An 18,280-nucleotide genomic window follows, 5' to 3' on the forward strand; every position below is an offset into this window, starting at 1 on the left:
GCAAACACCCAGAGCAGCGATTCTCAACCTTTTTCATGGCACAATGACAAGATGCTAAAATTGTCAAGACACACCATCAGTTTTTTTCAATTGATAAGGCACACCTCACTGCCTGCAGAGGGCTTACATCCTCCAATGGCCCTACCAAAAAATAACCCTCCCCCAAACTCCTGTGGCACACCTGGGGACCATTCATGGCACACTAATGTGTCACGGCACATTGGTTGAAAATCACGAACCTAGAGGAAAACGGGGTGATTAATATTAGAAGGAAAAGGCACTTTTAAAACTGATCTTTGGGTAATACGGAAAGATCTGGGGAAATTGGCAAACCTGGATAAATCCCATTTTTAACAGCAGCTCTACAAAGTGTCTCCCGTTCCGTTCCAAAGAGGAATGATGAGTCCCAATTCCTTTTAATGCCAATTTTTGGAGATCTTCATGCTTTGCCATGAGTTTTGAATGATCAAATATCTTATACAAAACCTAAGTAAATATAAACAGAAATACAGTTTGCATATCACTCTTATTTATAATAACTTCATATTAGTCAATACTAAACTAGAATAATTCTGCATTCAAGTGCCTTCTTTGGATCCTCTTACAATATTTTTTAACAGAGATATAAGTATAGTCTTCGGCAAAAAATTACTCTTAGCCACAGCTGCAATATAGGATATAGGCAACCCACTTCTATCCAGGGCTTACACTGACTGGATGGCATGAAAGCCACTCTGTCATTCAGAGAGCCATGGCCACCAAGGCAAATGGCTGGAGGCTGCACTCGGACAACAGCGGCCTGCTGAACCTCCTCAACCAGGAAGTTGAGAGCAGTGGTGGTATGGGGAAGGATCATGGGCAGATTGGGGTGGGGAGCAGGCAGGCAGTACAGAGGTGGATTTTGGCAGTAGCAGCGCACAACAAGATCCTATTTCCCCCTTCCTGGCACGACTCTGATTCTCCTTGAATTTTTGCTAGCTAAAGAGCTGGTGTAGGTTCAAGGAGACCAGGCAGCCTATGAGAAAGTAAGTCAAAAAGATTTTTATTTTCTCTCCTGGGCCACTTGGTCTTCCACACCACACTATGGCACTTTTTCAACACCCTAGGCTGGCGCAGCATTTGCTGCACCAGTGTTACTGAGGAATAGGATTGTGCCTTAAGTATTACTACGTTAAGATATTATATCTTATGCGTGTGTTAATTATTACATGTTATGATACATTAACTTTTAAATTATTTGATATTGATTTGAAAGAAATTTAGGAATGTTTTCATACTCAGTCTAGAGCAGTGTTTCTCAAACTGTGGGTTGGAACCCACTAGGTAGGTCATGAACCAATTTCAGGTGGATTCCCATTCATTTAAATATTTTATTTTTAATACATTAGACTTGATGCTACCATGGTATTTGACTGCATTTGGGGAAATGTTACAGACCTGTACTTGTAACAAGCTACTATGTATATTCTTTTAACCACAGTAAATGGGACTTACTCCTGGGTAAGTGTAGGTAGGATTGCAGACTAGAATTGTTACAAATTTTCCTGCTGGATGATGTCACTTCTGGTTACAACACCACTTCTGGTGGGTCCTGACAGATTCTCATTCTAAAAAGTGGGTCCCGGAATGAAATGTGTGAAAACCACTGGTTTAGAGCAGTGATTCTCACACATTTAGAACTGGGACCCATTCTTTAGAATGAGAATCTGTCAGGACCCACCAGAAGTGATGTCATGACCATAGGTGACATCATCAAGCAGGAAAATCTTTAACTATCCTAGGCTGCAATCCTACCTACCCAAACTTACCCACGAGTAAGTTCCATTTACTGTCATTGTTAAAAGAATATACAGGTTGAGACTAATTATTCGCGTGGGTTCTGTTCCAAGCACTCATGTGGATGGCAAAAAAGGCACTATAGCAAATCAATTTGAAAAACAAAGTTTCTTTGCTCCTTTGATTTATAAACAGCCTTGCTGATCTTTGTGATGTAAGATAAGAGTCATTAAGAAGACAATCCATCAATCAGTTCTCCTCCAAGCGCTTAGAAAGGCGCTTCACTCAGCCCCTCCCTTTACCAATGCAAAGTGCTCATCTTTCTTTCAGGAGCTCAGGGGGAAGGGCGGTCAAACCACTGGAGAGAGAGAAGGATTGATGGATTGTCAGCCAGCTGCCCTCTCTCTCTCTCTCATTAAGGAGGCTATTATTAAAGGACTGTTCAGTTTTTAAAACTGATTTTAAAGAGATGCATTTTTCCCCTTCTCCAGGGATCAGCACATTCCTTCTCATTTGCATGGGCCATTCATGTTGAGTCAAATCCCTGTATAAAAAAATCCATGTACAAATAGGCTGGACCTGTATATAGGAACTTGTTAAAAGTACAGGCCTATCACATTTCCCCAAATGCAGTCACATACCATGGTAGCATCAAGTCTAATACGTATATTAAAAATAAAATATTGAAATGAATGGGAACCCACCTGAAATTGGCTCGTGACCCACCAAGTGGGTCCTGACCCAGTTTGAGAAACACTAGTCTAGAGTATTCTTTAGACACTGAAAAAGGTGTATTTCAGTCTCAACACTGTCAGATTTCACATAAAAGAGGGGCTACAGCACATCACTTGATTTTGCATGGCCCTAGGGTTCCTTATAACAGTTTTTCAGTGAATGACAAGGAGAAGAAACTATTGGTCAGTAACTCCATTTTAATATTAGAAATCAGAAGACATTTTCTCACCTTCATGTCAACAGCTCGACAGTTTGCATAAGTGCAACCAGCAGGTATTTCAGAAATCTTCACAAGTTGTTTCATCATATTTTCATGTGCTATGTCCTGCACCCTTCTATCTAGAAAATCCCTCTGTCTGATGACAGGTTTTTCAGTCATACCACTCGTTTCTGACAATGATTCTTGCTTTTCGGGGTCTGAGAATTGCTCTTGTCTCTGCTTCTCCTCTAAGGAACAACTTATTCTTTTAGCCAGTTCTCCAACTCGTTTAATGTTGAATCTTTAAAAAAAAAAAAGATGTTAAAACCAGGAGCGGATGACAACTGTATGCTAAACTACAACTTTCACTTATAATGAAACACTATTTAATTTTTTTCTTAAAGTTTGTATTTTCTGACCAGTTGGTCAGGGTGGTATATGATACCCTCAAGCCACTGGGTTCCAGGGGCCAATGAAAAGGGTGAGGCTGATGACGCCAACTGCTGTGGTTGTCACAGGGATAGGAGCTCTTGGACCTGAGGAGAGTCAAAGCTGGGCAATAGAGGCCTCACACATGGAATCGGGAAGGGGTTCCTGCATCCTTCATCTTCCTCGCTGACCCTAGCTCCTACAGAGGCTCACAGAAACACCAGGTGGCCTTGTCACCATCAAGCCTTATCAATAGGCTACCTTGGGTCTTTTATGTGGTATGTCTTTCGCACCTTTGGGTCAGCTGGGCTATTTAACTCCTGCCCCGCTTCTTCTGCAACTCCTCCATCACTATGCCCACCCTGTCTCCATTCTGAGGCCCTCCTGTCTTCCTCAAGGCTGCCTGGGTGGAGGCCAACATGCCACTTGCTCAAAAGCGAGTACCGAAGGAGTGGGTTGCCAGTTTCCAATGTCGGGGCTGGAGAAGTCTCTACGGCGCTGCTGCCATCTCCAGCACCATGCACCCAGCCATGTCACACTGATGGGCAAACTTCACAGGTCCTACAAGTCCAGCGCTTAGTACACCAGAGAAGGGAGGAACTGGCACCCCACTGGACATCAGTGGTAAGTCTGGTGTCCTGCCGGTACCCTGACATTTTGTTTTTGAAATAAAATACAAAATATGGACGTAAGTCAACCAAAGTTGAGTACTTCTAAGTCCTCATTAAACAGGAGAGAGTTAAGCACCTGCTTATCTAACTATTTGGAAGAGAAAGTCCTCAAACCAGTAGAATAAATTAAATAAGGTTCCCTGTCCCAAAAGAGTTCACAGCCCAAACTTAACTAAACCAGCACCAGCTTACTTGCATTCCTGTAGGTAGCTGGCAGCAGTGGCAGGCCTCCGTCACTTCTGCCAACCAATTACAACACCAGAAATTCTGTACTGCTGTTGTAAATCCCAGTTAGGAATGGGATGTAAAACATCTGCTTAACATTGTCCTTGAAATCATAAATGAAAAGTGATTGTAAAAGGGATTCATCTAAAAGGAATGAAAAGTGTCCTAACTTTAGTTGGGTCTTGCCTTACCATTGTTACAGCCCAATCATATTTGGACGCTGCACTGCTGTTACACCAATGCCAATGCAACAACCACCATATCCTAAACCAGGGGTGCCCAAACCCCGGCCTGGGGGCCTCTTGCAGCCCTTGAGGATTCCCAATCCAGCCGTGGGTAGCCCCCAGTCTCCAATGATCCTCTGGCCCCTTGCTGGAGCCCGTGCTGGCCCAATGCAACTGCTCTCAGAGTGAGGGTGACTGTTTCGTTTGAGCTGTGGGATGAAGGCTTCCTCCACTGCTTCCTGTTTCATGTCTGTGATGCAATAGCAGCAGCAAAGGAAAGGCCAGCCTTGCTTTGTGCAAAGCCTTTTATAGACCTTGAGCTATTGCAAGACCTTCAATCATTCATATAAGTTCCATCTCTAATATATTCAATTGTGTAAATATATGTAAATTTATTCAAATTTGAAATGTAAATTAATTCTTTTTTATTCCCGGCCCCCAACACAGTGTCAGAGAGATGATGTGGCCCTCCTGCCAAAAAGTTTGGACACCCCTGTCCTAAGCCAATACATGTAACATCCCACTGGTGCAGCATATCAGCAATCATCAATGGAGCAATGTCCTGGCATCAATCCAATGTCAAAGTGCCAATCTCCATGTCCACTCAGCTCCAGTGCTGGCAAAGGGCTCCCCCTGTGCACCAAGTGCCATTTCATTATAGACCCCATTGCCTTTGAGAGGCCAGAGAGGTGCAGCCTGCACTGTGTTTCTTATCATCTGACTCAGGGGTGTCCAAAGTTTCTGGCAAGAGGGCCACATCATCTCTCTGACACTGTGTCAGGGCCAGGGGGGAGGGGGGGAGAAGAAGTAATTTACATTTCAAATTTGAATAAATCTACATAAAGGAATACATTAGAGATGGAACTTATAAGAATGAATGAATGAAGGTCTTGCAATAGCTCAAGGCCTATAAAAGGCCTTGCACAAAGCAAGGCCAACCTTTCCTTTGCTGCATCACAGACATGAAACAGCAAGCAGTGGAGGGAGCCCTCATCCCACAGCTCACTTGAGAGGTCAAGACAGTCGCCCTCATGCTGAGAGCAGTTGCATTGGGCCAGTGCGGGCTCCAGCAAGTCTCTGGAGGGCCACAGCCTCATTGGAGACTGGGAGCTCCCTAAGGGCCGCATTGGGAGGCCTCAAGGGCTGCAAGTGGCCCCAGGGCCGGGGTTTGGGCACCCCTGATCTGAGCTATAGTCTTCCTGACAGGAGCTTATTCTATAATTGGCTGAATCATATTAACGGCATCCTATGCTCTGTCATAGGAAAGTGGGCGGGGTGTGCAATTTTCTGATGTTTTCCCATTCCCATTGTTCCCTATAGATTTACTTCTTCCTATGACAGGTGCCATTAGCATAGCATTTTTCTGGTGCTGAGGGCTTGTCTGACATCTGAAGGAAGGTTAGGATATGGCACATGTCAACTCCTCATCCCTCCCATATGACACCCCAATTTCCTTCCCATTTAGCCTTTCTGTCAGTTGAGATGCACCAGTGACGAAGTTACAGTTTGGTGTTCTGGCACTACACCAGCATCCCTGGTAACTTTGAGGGCTGGTGGACTTCTGAATTGGCAGAGCCATCATTGTACCAATGTACATGGACATACACTGGACATACAATGTACATGGCATATCTTGACAATAGGATTGGGCTGTTAGAATGGCACATGAGAACCAGAGTCAAAACATTTGACATAGTGATATAATTTTTCTCTGACTGCTACAGAGAGATGAATTGAAAATAGTTTACAAAAAATTACAGGTAACTGTTTTTAACAACCTTGTGCTAATGCAAATACCATATTACATTGCTCAACATAGGATGACAGGTAATATCACAAGAGTGATTATAACATGAGCAAGAATCTTCACATAGAATACTCTTCATGAAGCTCCTTGCACTGTGATACTGTTGGCAGGAATCTGTCAGCCCAGTCCTAACCTGCACTGGAACAGGCAGGCCAACTGGCCTGTGCTGTATCCAATGCAAGTTAGGAGGTGGCTGCAGGGCAACTCAAGCTAAGGGGATATTTTTCCCCTTTCCCCGTGTTCAGTCCCAGCCACCCCTATAGGCCAACTTGGATCTGCGCCAGCTATTTCACTGGCGCAAATCTGAGCAGCCCGTGTAACGTTGTTCGGGCCAGGGATAGGATTAGGCCTGCACTGCCAGAGTTGGTCCCACCACCCTCCCATGCCCAATTTGCCCTCCCCCCACCCAAAAATGTTTCCTCCCCACCTCCACCACCCTCTCCCAACCCCTGCACCAGCCTGCTTGAGCTGGTGCAAACTTACTCCCTGCAAGGCTGGATGTGGCCTCTGGGAGCTGGTGCTGGCATCTGCGCTGGCCTAGCTGGCTCTCAGATAGCTGCGAAAGTACTTTATGACACATTCACTACACTCCTGGGCTGGCACAAGGGGGCTGAGCTGGTCTATCTCACCACTGGAATTGCATCCCCAGTCACATAAACCAGTGTGCACTACTTACAGTTTTTTAAATAAAGGAATAAGCACTTTGAACCCTTCAACATTTATTCATGTATGACTGATAGATCTTTGTTTCTTAAAGACAAAAGAATTTTTTTTTATAATTTTAGGGGTTTGTTTGGTTTTTTTGCTCCCAGTACAATTTTATTGCAGTTACATACAATATAGCGAAACTGTACAAAACAGACCCATTTCACTCATGTGACTTACGTAAAAAAAAGTGCTGGCAATTTATCCATTTGCTGTAGTTTTGCAACAAAATGTGGAAATCTGCTGTTCATTTGATTGTCAGAACACAATAAAATCTGTGGTTTGAGCCTTTTTAGTACTGAAGTAGCCTAGACAAGATAACAGCAGTTTAGCTATAAAGAATACACAGCACCCTTTCTGGACCATTTTTAGACAGGCTATGATAATTAGCTACACAAACACAAAAAAATGCTTGTACAATCTGATATATTTAAAAAGTAACAAAAGTTACTGCACTCTCAAGTAGCTTAGGTTTCCTATTTATTTTTCCTTGTTCTTTTCATGATGTTAATACACCATCATCATGCCAACCTTGCATTATTCACAAGCAAATTATGGCTAATGGGAATAACACATTAAAAAAAAAACACAATTACTCAAAATCACAGCCAAAAATTTTTTAATTAAAAACTTTCATAATAACAACATAAAACAAAAACATTATTATACAGGTGCGTGCCCCTTAACAACCTTCCGGCCAGCGACAAGTCACATATGCGATGGCTGCTGCTGGTCAGGAGGTTGCACCCTCCCAAGCCTCCCAAGCTGAGCAGAGCTCTGCTCCCCTTGCTTCTGGAGGCTTTTCTGAACCTCCCAGAGGCATCATATGTATGCACACTGCCTCTGTGGGGCTTGGATTGCCCCAATTGCATGAGCAACGCAATTTTGGGTTTTCTGGAGGAAACCGGAAGTCACATCTCTTGCGCAATTCCTGCATTCTGAGCCTTGCAGAGGCAGTGAGCAGATGCGTGCTGCCTCTGGGGGGCTCCCTTGCCTTTGGAAGCTTCGCATAGCATCAAGCCCTGCTTGATGACAGGGATGCCAGACTTTCAGTTGTTAAAAATAAATAACCAAGGAAGGAGTGAGTCATATCACCCTGCAATTGAGTTCCACAGTTTTAATGCTGCCACTGAAAAAGGCCCTGTCTCTGGTACCCACCAACTGGATTTTAAAAAAAACAGGCCAAAGAGCAGGACCAATGATGCTCAGGCAGGAACATATTTAAGAACGTAGTATTTTCTGTATTAATGTCATGCTTTCTTTATAATTTCTTCCCTAAAAGATATATAACATTCTGCTTGCCACTTTGATGGTAGTACAGTGGGCCCTTGGTATCTGCAGGGGATCTGTTCCAGGACTCCCCCCCCCCCCCGTAAAGAATTCAGCGATAATGAAATCTGTTGCAGGAGGAACAGAACCATAATTACGTACCTCCTAGTCTTCTCAGAAGCCTCCCAGATGCAACAGGAAGGCACTTCCAGTTCGTACTGGCAAACTGGACGTGCCTTCCAGTCATGTCTGGTAGACCTTCTGAGGCGCAGGGAAGGCTCCCCCCCCCCTCGCATGCCTCATAACACCTCTGGACATGACTGGAAGTTGCTGTCCAGAACCAAAAATGCCTTCTGGCCATGTCCAGGAGGCCTTTTGAGGTGCAGGAAGGCCGCACTTGGCCTGATGTGATCGGAAAGCAGTTTCAGTCACATCCGGGAGATCCTCTGAGGCCCTCCAGCTGCAAGCTCAGCATCCATAGATATTCCAATCTGTGGATACAGAGCCTGCAGATAAGGAGAACCCAATGCACTCGCTACGCAACAATTGCTTCTACATAAAAGTACTTCTGGTTTAGGTATAAGGGCTCAGTCTTATCCAACTTGCCAGCACTGATGCAACCACCATGCAATCCCAAGATAAGAGAGCAAACATTCCCTTACATTGAGGAGGCCTCTGTGACTGCTCACCACCTCCACAGGATGCAGCACAGCCCCACAGGCATGGCTGCATCAGTGCTGGAAAGTTGGGCAGGATTGAGCCAAACATGTATTTCTTAAGTTGGGAGGAAACCCACGAGAAATCTTAGGTTACCTTCCCCTTAACCATGAATTTATCACACTGTGGCCACTCCAAGTACCATGACTCGTAGGAGCAGTCTAAAACAGTAAAAACAAAACACATCTATACCACCTATATGACAGTGATTACACCTGATAAAAAAATGCTTTAAAACTGATTAAAATGTTAATTTGGAACAAAAACATATAACACTGCTTTCACCAATTTTTATTTTTGGATAACACCAACACCCCTGAAAAAATAAATCCATTTTAGTCTGCCTCTAGACTCCATGAGACCCTTCTAAAACATTTCACAGTTAGAAAATGTAACAAAAATCTAACAATTACAAAGCATTTAATATCATCATCATACAGCTTGGGTTATCAGCTACCAGAAAATGCTTGCCAAAATTCATGTAAGGCAAACACAGACCTCACAACTGACTGAAATTTAAAACATGATGAAATACTGCAAAACAACTGAAAAAAGTAGACCAAGAAATCCCCTTTTCTTCCCCAGCTTCCCCTACCCTTCCCTTGCAGACCTGATCCATGACATGCTTGTATTAACCGATGTTGTTTAAGAAAAATAAATTTTTTAAACAATGAAGAAAAAGTAAGATGAAAGAAATACCTCTTCAGGGTGATATTTAATCCACATGTTTAGTTCCTCCTTCAGTGCTTCCTCATAACACTTTGCATCCACCTTTGTAATTACTGCCTTGTCCTTGAAAAGGACATACTTTTCTGGATCCAGTTCCTTATAGTCAGAGAATTCCCACCCACCCCCCAAAAAAGAAGGCATTACAATCACTGTTGATACCCGGGTATAGGTAGATTTCACAGATAGGTCAAGGGCAGGTTTCGAGTCAAGAATAATGGAATTTCCTATGACCGGGGGAGGGGGGTTAAACTTAGGGGGGTATCTGACTATAGTTTTGTCTGATTTTACCTGAGGCCAGATCTTGAAAAAGAATCTACCAGTAGTTCTTATCTAAGAACTGTACAGTTTCTAATTTATTAAAAGTATAGTAAAAGATAATAAAATACATTTTTATTCTTTAACTTTTAACTTTTAAAATTCTGGTCTTCACAACCTTTTTGTAAACACTATCAGAATAAGCACACTGTAAACAACATGCCAGTAGAACCATTACTGAAACCCTTCTTTAAGGTGCCTGTGGTGTTAAGCCAGAGGCTCTACATATAACATACAACTTATAACACATAACTGGGAGTGTGCAATTCACAATTCATAGCAGAAAGACAAGCAACAAGGAATTAGTATGAGCAAGTGCAGCTACACATAGTTGAAACCCGATTTACTCAGAAGTAGACCTATTGCTTTCCATGGGTGTTATTCTTAAGTAATGGTGCACTGAATTGTAGCCTAGGACTTTTTTCAGAAGGGAACAAGGATTACATCCTGGTGTTTAAAAAAACCAGACCTCTGCCAAACATTTGCAAAATGGAATGAGGATGCAGAAGGGTCTGCTAAAGAGAATGAGTCTTGCTTGATTTAATGGAAGCCTTGAGACCTGGCTTATATTTTTTCTCAGGAGGAGAATAAAAGGTTATCTTTGGCTGCAGGGATTGCAGTGGAGACTAACAGCTCTCTAATTATCTCTGCATTGTCCTCTTGCTTCTCCAGGCCTTGTGACTTGCCTGACCCCTGAGTGACCTTGCAGATAATGCCAGGAGATGATCTAAGCTTGATTTATTGGCATAAATTTATTGGCATGTATTACAGCATGTATCTTACATATTCCCTGATGAACCAACATCATAATATTTTTCAAACAGCTGCTATGACTTCCTAAAAATGTAAATAAATGTACTTACCTGTACCCTTGGCCACCTTTTCCTGGCTTTTACCATAGTGTCATACAGTATAACAGTTTCTCGAGGTGATAGAGAAAGGTTTACAGGGAAGCCATTCTTTTTAATCTGCAATGCCAAATAAAGCAAAACAAAAAATTAATTTTGGATTAATTTCACATCAAAAGAAGTATTTTAATACAGGCATCCCCCATATTCACAGATCCCATATCTACAGTTTCAATTATCTGTGCAGTTCAAAAATTTATCCCCATCATGCAATTGACTTATATGTCTGTGACTGCAGCCCTTCTGTCACTGTCTCCTGTGCCTTGCTAACTCTTTGCTATCTGCAAATGCTAACAGGAAGCAGGGAGTGCTCACAGGAAATGAGCTGGAGGGCTGAAAAATAATGCAATGCTAAACCCTTAGCCTTGTGAAAATGACACTTCACTTTGAATGAGAGTATGCCTTAGCATAAAATGTTACTTTACAGAGAGAATGAAATATCTGTGGAAATAGCAAGTAAAGTTTTGCACATTCCTGCACATTGCCAATTTCTATAGATATGCTTGCTAGCAAAGTTATGGATCACTAGTTGTTTAATGTGCTGTTAAACTTACATAGTCAACAGTTAGTGCAGCAAAGGGATGATAGTGATGGATAGTGACATCCTCATTTTGTGTGGAACATACATATCTCTCTAAATCATTGTACTTTTCCTCATGCACCACTGAAAATAAAATAAACTCATTATTAATGAGCAGATAATGTTTCAACCATAAAAAGGTGCAAAGCATTAAAAGAATTTCAGTTTTCATGCTGCTGCTGTTGTTTTTATTGCACTACAGTGTATGTTGTTTCATACATATGACTATGGTGGACAACCCAATCCTTTGTCCCCTTCCCCCGAGGAGATCTCTGATGTCTGCCGCGGTGCTGCAGGATGCAGCAGTAATCGCTTTAGTGCTCCTACACCAGGTGGAAGCGCAGCCTTTAGGATTGGGTTGTCCACCATAGTCATACGTATGAAACAACATACATGAACATATATACAACATACATTGTATGAAACAACCTTTGTCTCCAATAATGGGGCTTCTTAAGTCTGTGCCAGCTATTTTGCTGGTGCAGACTTGAAAGATTATGTATTGGGCCAGATGCCTTGACATGGAGTTCAGGATCTGGTGGAGCAGAGCTCTACCAGTCCTGCCGCCCTCCCACCCCAGTTCCTTCACCCACCCACCCTCTTTTGCCCTTCTCCTGTCCCAGAACACTTTCCCCTGCCCCCGAAGCCCTCACCGCCATCGGGAGCTCTTACCTAGGTCCAGGTGGCATCCAGTCAGCACTGAGCTCAGCACTGACTGACGCTGGGCTCACGCTTGCACTGACTCAGCACAGGATGTTTTGGGGGTATCCTACAGCATACTTGCAATACCCAGCGCCAGAGCTGGCCCAGTTTAGAATTGGGCCCTTAATTAGTTGTTACTGCTGTTTTGCACAGCATGTTTTGCTGTTTTAGATTATGTTTTTATGCTACTGCTTGTTCTCTTAGTTTATTTTATGGCACTGCTGATTTTGTATGATTTTATGTGACTTTCTTGTATTTGTACATTGTTTTATCCATATTTTGTATCAACTGTTTTGTAAGCCACCCTGAGTTTATCTTTTTTGGGGAAGAAAGGCAGGGTAGAAATTGACAGGTAGCTTAATCCTAAACGCACTCTTGAGTGTCACAAACCATATGGCACACTTGCTCCAACTCAAGAGGCGGCAGTGCCAACGCAACAACATGTGCTGCCCTGCCAGCGCCAGATCCAGTCCCCATGCTGGCCAGCACAGGTCAAGTTCGCGCTAGGAGGCACAGGGGTGGGAGGTAGGAGGATAGAACAGAGGTGGTAGAGCATTTCTGGGCAAGAGGAAGGCAGAAGGAGGAGAGGATCAAGCATGGGAGAGGGTGGGATCAGCAGCAGCAGAGCATGCCATATCCTAACATTTGTCTCCATCCCATGTAGCCCTACATTGGCTTCTCAGATTAAATAAATAAATGCTAAATAGCTGGCACCAATCCGAGTAGCCCCATATAGCAGACTGTGGTGTTACAAAAGGTAAGGGGGAAAAAATGACCTCCAGCTTGCTCCTAACCTTCACTGGATCCAGTGCAGGCCACTGCAGCCTGGTTGTACCAGCGCAAGTTCGGATTGTACTGTAAATAAAATAGTACTTGCTTACTTTACAGGGTTATTGTAGGGACTACTCTAAGATATGTCAACAAAGCTACACAAATGCTAATACTACTAATAATACAACTACAAATATTTTGACATCCTGCAGGCTCTTTGAAAAGCATTCTAGGTGTAAGAGGCACTTTTTCAAGTGGGTGCTCCTTTTTTTAGCAGGGGGAGAGTAACTGGCCCATCTCACCCCAGCACTGTCTGTTCTAGTGGCTGTCTGCTGATATTCTTTTGCATCTTTTTAGATTGTGAGCCCTTTTGGGACAGGGAGCCATTTAGTTATTTGATTTTTCTCTGTAAACCGCTTTGTGAACTTTTAGTTGAAAAGCGGTATATACATACTGTTAATAATAATAATAATAATAATAATAATAATAATAATAATAATAATAATAATAAAAAATGAAATCACTACACACCAACTACAAAAGTAGCCTTACTTGGAACAGCACACATATAACAAAAATATCTGTGACTATCCTAGGTCCTCAGGAAGGACCCAATATTCAGCAGGCCATATTCAGCCACCTGTATCTGGCAGGCTGTGCATAAGAACTGTTAAGAACAAACAGGTACTACAACAGAAAGGAATATTAAATTTTGTCATTATTTGGGCACATACCTAATTTCACCCTGTATGATTCCGTTTGCTCTTTGGCACATTTTGTGTCATTCCATGTCTTCTCAGCAGAGTCAGAATTTTGTGGAGCTGTAATTTGAGTATGTTTCCGCCAGTATCTTTTTACTGACCGTAGCCAACTTAAGAGAGAGAAGTAAAAAAATAGTAATTCTTATCTGGGTTGCAATTCTATGCTAAATTTTCTAGAACCCATTGGGTTTTGCTATGTCCTCTGCACTAGCAAATCAAGGACCAGTAAAAGGGATACAATGGTGTAATGTACACCAATATATTCCTACCACTGCAGCAACATTGCCAACAAAGGACTAAAAAATGGGCACTGGAGGACATCTGCCGGGAGAGAAATGAATTTAACTTGAATTCTAACTTCCTTCAGACCTTATTCCTAGTCCTGTGTCACATCAAACTTGCAGAAGGAGTGGTGTAAGTTAAAATCAATTATATTGAACTCTAAGCACCAAACACTTTCATAGTTTTCATAAACAATCTTCAACAAAATCCAATCAAGAATCATGATCCAACAACCTAAAAGTCTGCCTGGGAACAAAAAAAAGGCATAATTCACAGCACAATTAAAACTATTTAAAATGTTGCCTCCAACTTACTCAACAAGGTGTTCTGGATTGTTCAGAGCTGCAAAAAGAACTAGAAATGGACACTGAATCATAAGCAATAAGTGTTCCCAAACTTCAGATGTAATGAGTCCTCCATGATAACAGACCTGTGGTTGAAAATAATATTTCTATTTATTAATAATAATTAATTAATAAGGGTCCTGTGCTCCTGAGGCTGCTAGAGATGTATAGTATTGCATGTGTAGATATTTGCTAAATTCTCCCTAAAACGGAGTTCAAGGACTGTTCCCCCAAAACAGGGAAGAGTTATGCTAGAAAGCACTGACATAAGGGGTTAGAAATGCGACCTTACTTTCACTTGATCACAGTAATGCTCTCCAGACTTGTTGAGAACAGTCTTAGGCTACAGTCCTATACACCCTTTTTGGGAGTAAGCCCAACTGAACACAACAGGAATTACGTCTGAGTAGACATACATAGGCTTGTGCTGTTAGTATCATGAACAAGTGACCTAAGCCAATTCTGAACACTGAAGTACACAAAAGGTATCATGTACGTACATCATTGCAGATGTAGCTGCTAGGAGTAAGAATAGAAGAAAATAACATTTTTACTAGTTACTATATATATAGTATTTATGGATGACATACCTCATCAAATATCACATATCTTATCCTTTTCACCCATTCTTGGTGGTGAGGTGACAGAAGTAAGGTTTCCAAACAGTGAGGCAATGTCACCAGTATCTGAAAAGAAATATTCATTGTCTTTTAGACTAATAAATGGAGGTCACTTTACCCCTATAATGAAAACTATTATCAAACAAAAGGCAAATTCATCCTACATACACATACAAAGAGAGGTGAGAAGAATAGAATCTGAAGACTGAAACAAAATGTTGAGATAAAACCACTGAAAGCAGAGCTACTGCATTAACAGGACCCTGAATCCTAACAACTGCATGACTAATTTTATGAGCCCAAGGGACATTTTGTCCTTTCTCCCTCAAATCGCTGTCTTCCAATATACATGTACTATAAACTTCTTTTCAAACTAAGGACAGTCTGAGAAGCAGTTTGTGAAATGGCATGGGGAGCCGCCACTCAAAAGTGACCCAACTTACACATTATGAGGTGATAAGCTGAACTGTTAGAATTCAAACCCTTCCACTTCATGCTGCAAGTGAGGAGCCATATTTTCAATTTGAAAAAAAACACAACCCACAGCCGTAGCCAATGAGCACACTGGAGGAAAGGTTTAGTACAGACCTCTCCTTCATTTGCTTGCCTCATTCCATACATCCAGGGTGGTTTTCTAGTGTGGAAGAAGATTCAAAAATGTGACTCTAGAGTGGAGCCATTCAGAATTTCACCACCTCATTTTGTGTAATGTGTGTATTGGGTCCAAGATCCTACTGGAGACACCCTTGTAGGTATTTGATCCCCAGCCAGGAAGCCTAACTCTTATCTCAACTTAAATCAGAAGGACTACAGATACAAGGAAACATTTGTTTTTGAAAGTGCCTTCAGTTTTTCATTGGTTATATTGGTATATTACCCAGTTCAAAGGAAAACACATCACAAGCGCCATCACTCCTAGTCCATTTGAATCACTGATTTTATTAACATAAACCACATGTAACATACCTGGCAATTAAAAGTTGCATGCGGATAACCATGTGTGAAAACATCACATAAAGTAAGACCATCTGGCAGCATTTTGTTAAACTGATTGTGAGCTACTGTCCTCACTTGATTGACTAGAGCCTATTCAAAAAGGAAAAGCAAATATAAACAATGTAAGATTAAATGTGCACTGCTAAAGAAACATATATTCACAAAGCATAAGCCAGCAGACATAAACACACTTGGGCAATTACATTTATTGATTTCAATGGTAGGTAGAATTAAGTATCTGCTTAATAGCCCGATCCTATTTTCGGACTCCACCGCTGAAACTAGTGTTCCAACAAGTGGAATATGCTTTCCGGTGTTGCAAAAGACACTTTGGAGAGGTCACAGAAGCCCAGCATGTGCTGGCTGGCTGAGGAGTGCCCACTGATGACAGTGAGGCAGGGCAGAATGGGGCTGGGAGATGGTGGAATGGGGGAGGACAGGAAGTGTGTTGTGAGGCAGGAAGGGTAGCACCTGGCAGGGGTAACTTGTCCAGACCCTATCCCTTTCCTCGCTTCCCAACACACTCCTCTTCTATCCTCAAATGTGTGCCAACTAAAGAGCTGGCTTAGGTCAAAGAAGACCCACTGGTGACTGAGAGGCTTTTCCAAGCCTCCTGATCTTCCTCCTCCCCATAGCATGCAGCACAGTCCATTTGGGTGTGGCTACACGTTAAGGAAAGGAAAGAATGGGATTTTGCTGTTAGTCTCTTCCACATAACTTAAGCAAATTTGAAGGTGCTCGGTTTTGCCTAGGCAATGCCCACAAAGCACTCTACAATTTAGTGTAAATCAATGCACATTGCATGCCTCAGAATACAGGTAGGAACAGGCATTTATTTTCATCAGACATATGAAAGACAACAAAAAACCAAGTATACCAAATTCGAGAGGCTTCATTTAATAGTTTGTTCAGTTTTCACTTCAATATTTCCTTAAGAGCATTCTAGGCACCACAGCTGAGAAGCATACCTACCTGCACACCCATCACTTTATACCTCACATGATGGTTGCACATGGAGCACAGCTTCCCTAGCAGGTATGTTTTCATTCTGAACTAGTCAGAACCAATGTAAAAATATTTTGTACTCGTATATATTTGATATCTGAGAGGTCCCGTTCCACATACCACCATCATCTAAAGTGCAATTAGTGAATATACAGTCTTCTTGATAATTGTACCCAGACTCTAGAACACCCTCCCTTGAGAAGACCACCTAGCTCTTCTTTACCAGCCTTTTGTAAGGAGGATATATGAAGCTCCCTTATTCTGAATCCGCTCATTGGTTCGGGTAGGTGAGCATTGTCTAACTTACAACCCAATCCAAACCAGCTTCCCAGCGCTGATGCAGGCATGCCAGCAGGGCATGCACTGCATCCTGGGGTGCAACAACAATCATGGAGGCCCCCTCAAGGTATGAAAACATTTGTTCTCTTACCTCAGGGCTGCATTGTGGTTGCATTGGCATTGGAAAGTTGGTTAGGATTGGGCTGTGAACTTATTCTCCAAGGTTTCAAACAAGAAGCTTTCCCAGCCCTACTTAGGGGTGTTAGGAATTGAACCTGGGATATTCTACATGCAAAGTAGATGCTCTTCGTAAAGACGCCTCGTTAACAGATAACAAGCAGCATGTTGTTTAGATATTTCTCCAATGTGTATTGATGGTGTGCCCCTTCAATTGTTTTGTTCCAGTTTTCTGTATTACATTATTAGCAATTTTGCATTCTGTTGCTTTTGGATGACGAAAGGGTGCTGATCTCTTTTTTACTTATAGTGAAGCTTTTTTATTAGTTTCATTGCATTTTGACTCTTATGTTGTTTTGGGGGCTTTTGCCAAAAAGCAGGTTACAAAGTTTATAATTAAATACATTTTCAGGCATTTAAAAAAAATGGTATAGCTAGTTAGTTGTGTCTTACCTGTGTAGGTACAACATACACAACCACACCTTCAATACCATCTCTCAGGATTTTCTCCATGCAATAGTAAGAGGCATATGATTTTCCAGATGATGGAGGAGCAATAATCACTGCAGACTCACCTTTATCCACAATGTCTAGAATTTCTCTCTGTGGATAAACAATAATATGGTTGACACTTCAAAAATATGACCTCGATTATACAAACCACTGATATTTGCTTTTTTACATACATACATTTCAATGTGTTTAAAAAAATGATCCATATGCCTACAGCTGAACCATTTACTTACATATTTAAAAAGTGTCTTGACCTGGTAGTAATACATTGTACAAAATTACCCTGATATCCACCCCCTCCCACAGCCTCCAACAGTGCACCCTACCAGAGCATGCTTTAGCTGTGCATCCCCCTCCCAAGTAAGCACATGAAACAAAGTCTTGGGTGATAGGGCCACTTCATTAAATAACATACATTCAAATTGCAGCAGGGATTAAACTCCACCTCCAATGTGCTGGCCACAGATGTTGGGGAAATGCTAAATATGTATCCCAGGGTAATAAAAGGCATAGCCACCTGACTCCAAGTCAGGCTCGGATG

The 18,280-nt window shown here is 42.1% G+C and overlaps 1 protein-coding gene across 3 annotated transcripts in view; it reads right to left on the reverse strand.

Annotated features, from left to right (window-relative positions):
• LOC136655427 (probable ATP-dependent RNA helicase DDX60) overlaps positions 1–18,280 on the reverse strand; it is an 87,332-nt gene that overhangs the window by 12,817 nt on the left and 56,235 nt on the right. For all 3 annotated transcript variants that reach the window (XM_066631872.1, XM_066631873.1, XM_066631871.1), the window contains exons 17-27: positions 17,680–17,829; positions 15,736–15,855; positions 14,740–14,835; positions 14,120–14,235; positions 13,497–13,633; positions 11,264–11,373; positions 10,665–10,769; positions 9,457–9,582; positions 6,952–7,079; positions 2,741–3,011; positions 334–486 (exon numbers count right to left, since the gene is read on the reverse strand). In XM_066631872.1, the coding sequence (XP_066487969.1) occupies positions 334–486; positions 2,741–3,011; positions 6,952–7,079; positions 9,457–9,582; positions 10,665–10,769; positions 11,264–11,373; positions 13,497–13,633; positions 14,120–14,235; positions 14,740–14,835; positions 15,736–15,855; positions 17,680–17,829 (1,512 nt within the window). The remainder of the gene's footprint in view (positions 1–333; positions 487–2,740; positions 3,012–6,951; positions 7,080–9,456; positions 9,583–10,664; positions 10,770–11,263; positions 11,374–13,496; positions 13,634–14,119; positions 14,236–14,739; positions 14,836–15,735; positions 15,856–17,679; positions 17,830–18,280) is intronic.

This window comes from Tiliqua scincoides, chromosome 6 (genome assembly GCF_035046505.1).
Source record: "Tiliqua scincoides isolate rTilSci1 chromosome 6, rTilSci1.hap2, whole genome shotgun sequence".
Classification (NCBI taxonomy): Eukaryota; Metazoa; Chordata; class Lepidosauria; order Squamata; family Scincidae; genus Tiliqua; species Tiliqua scincoides.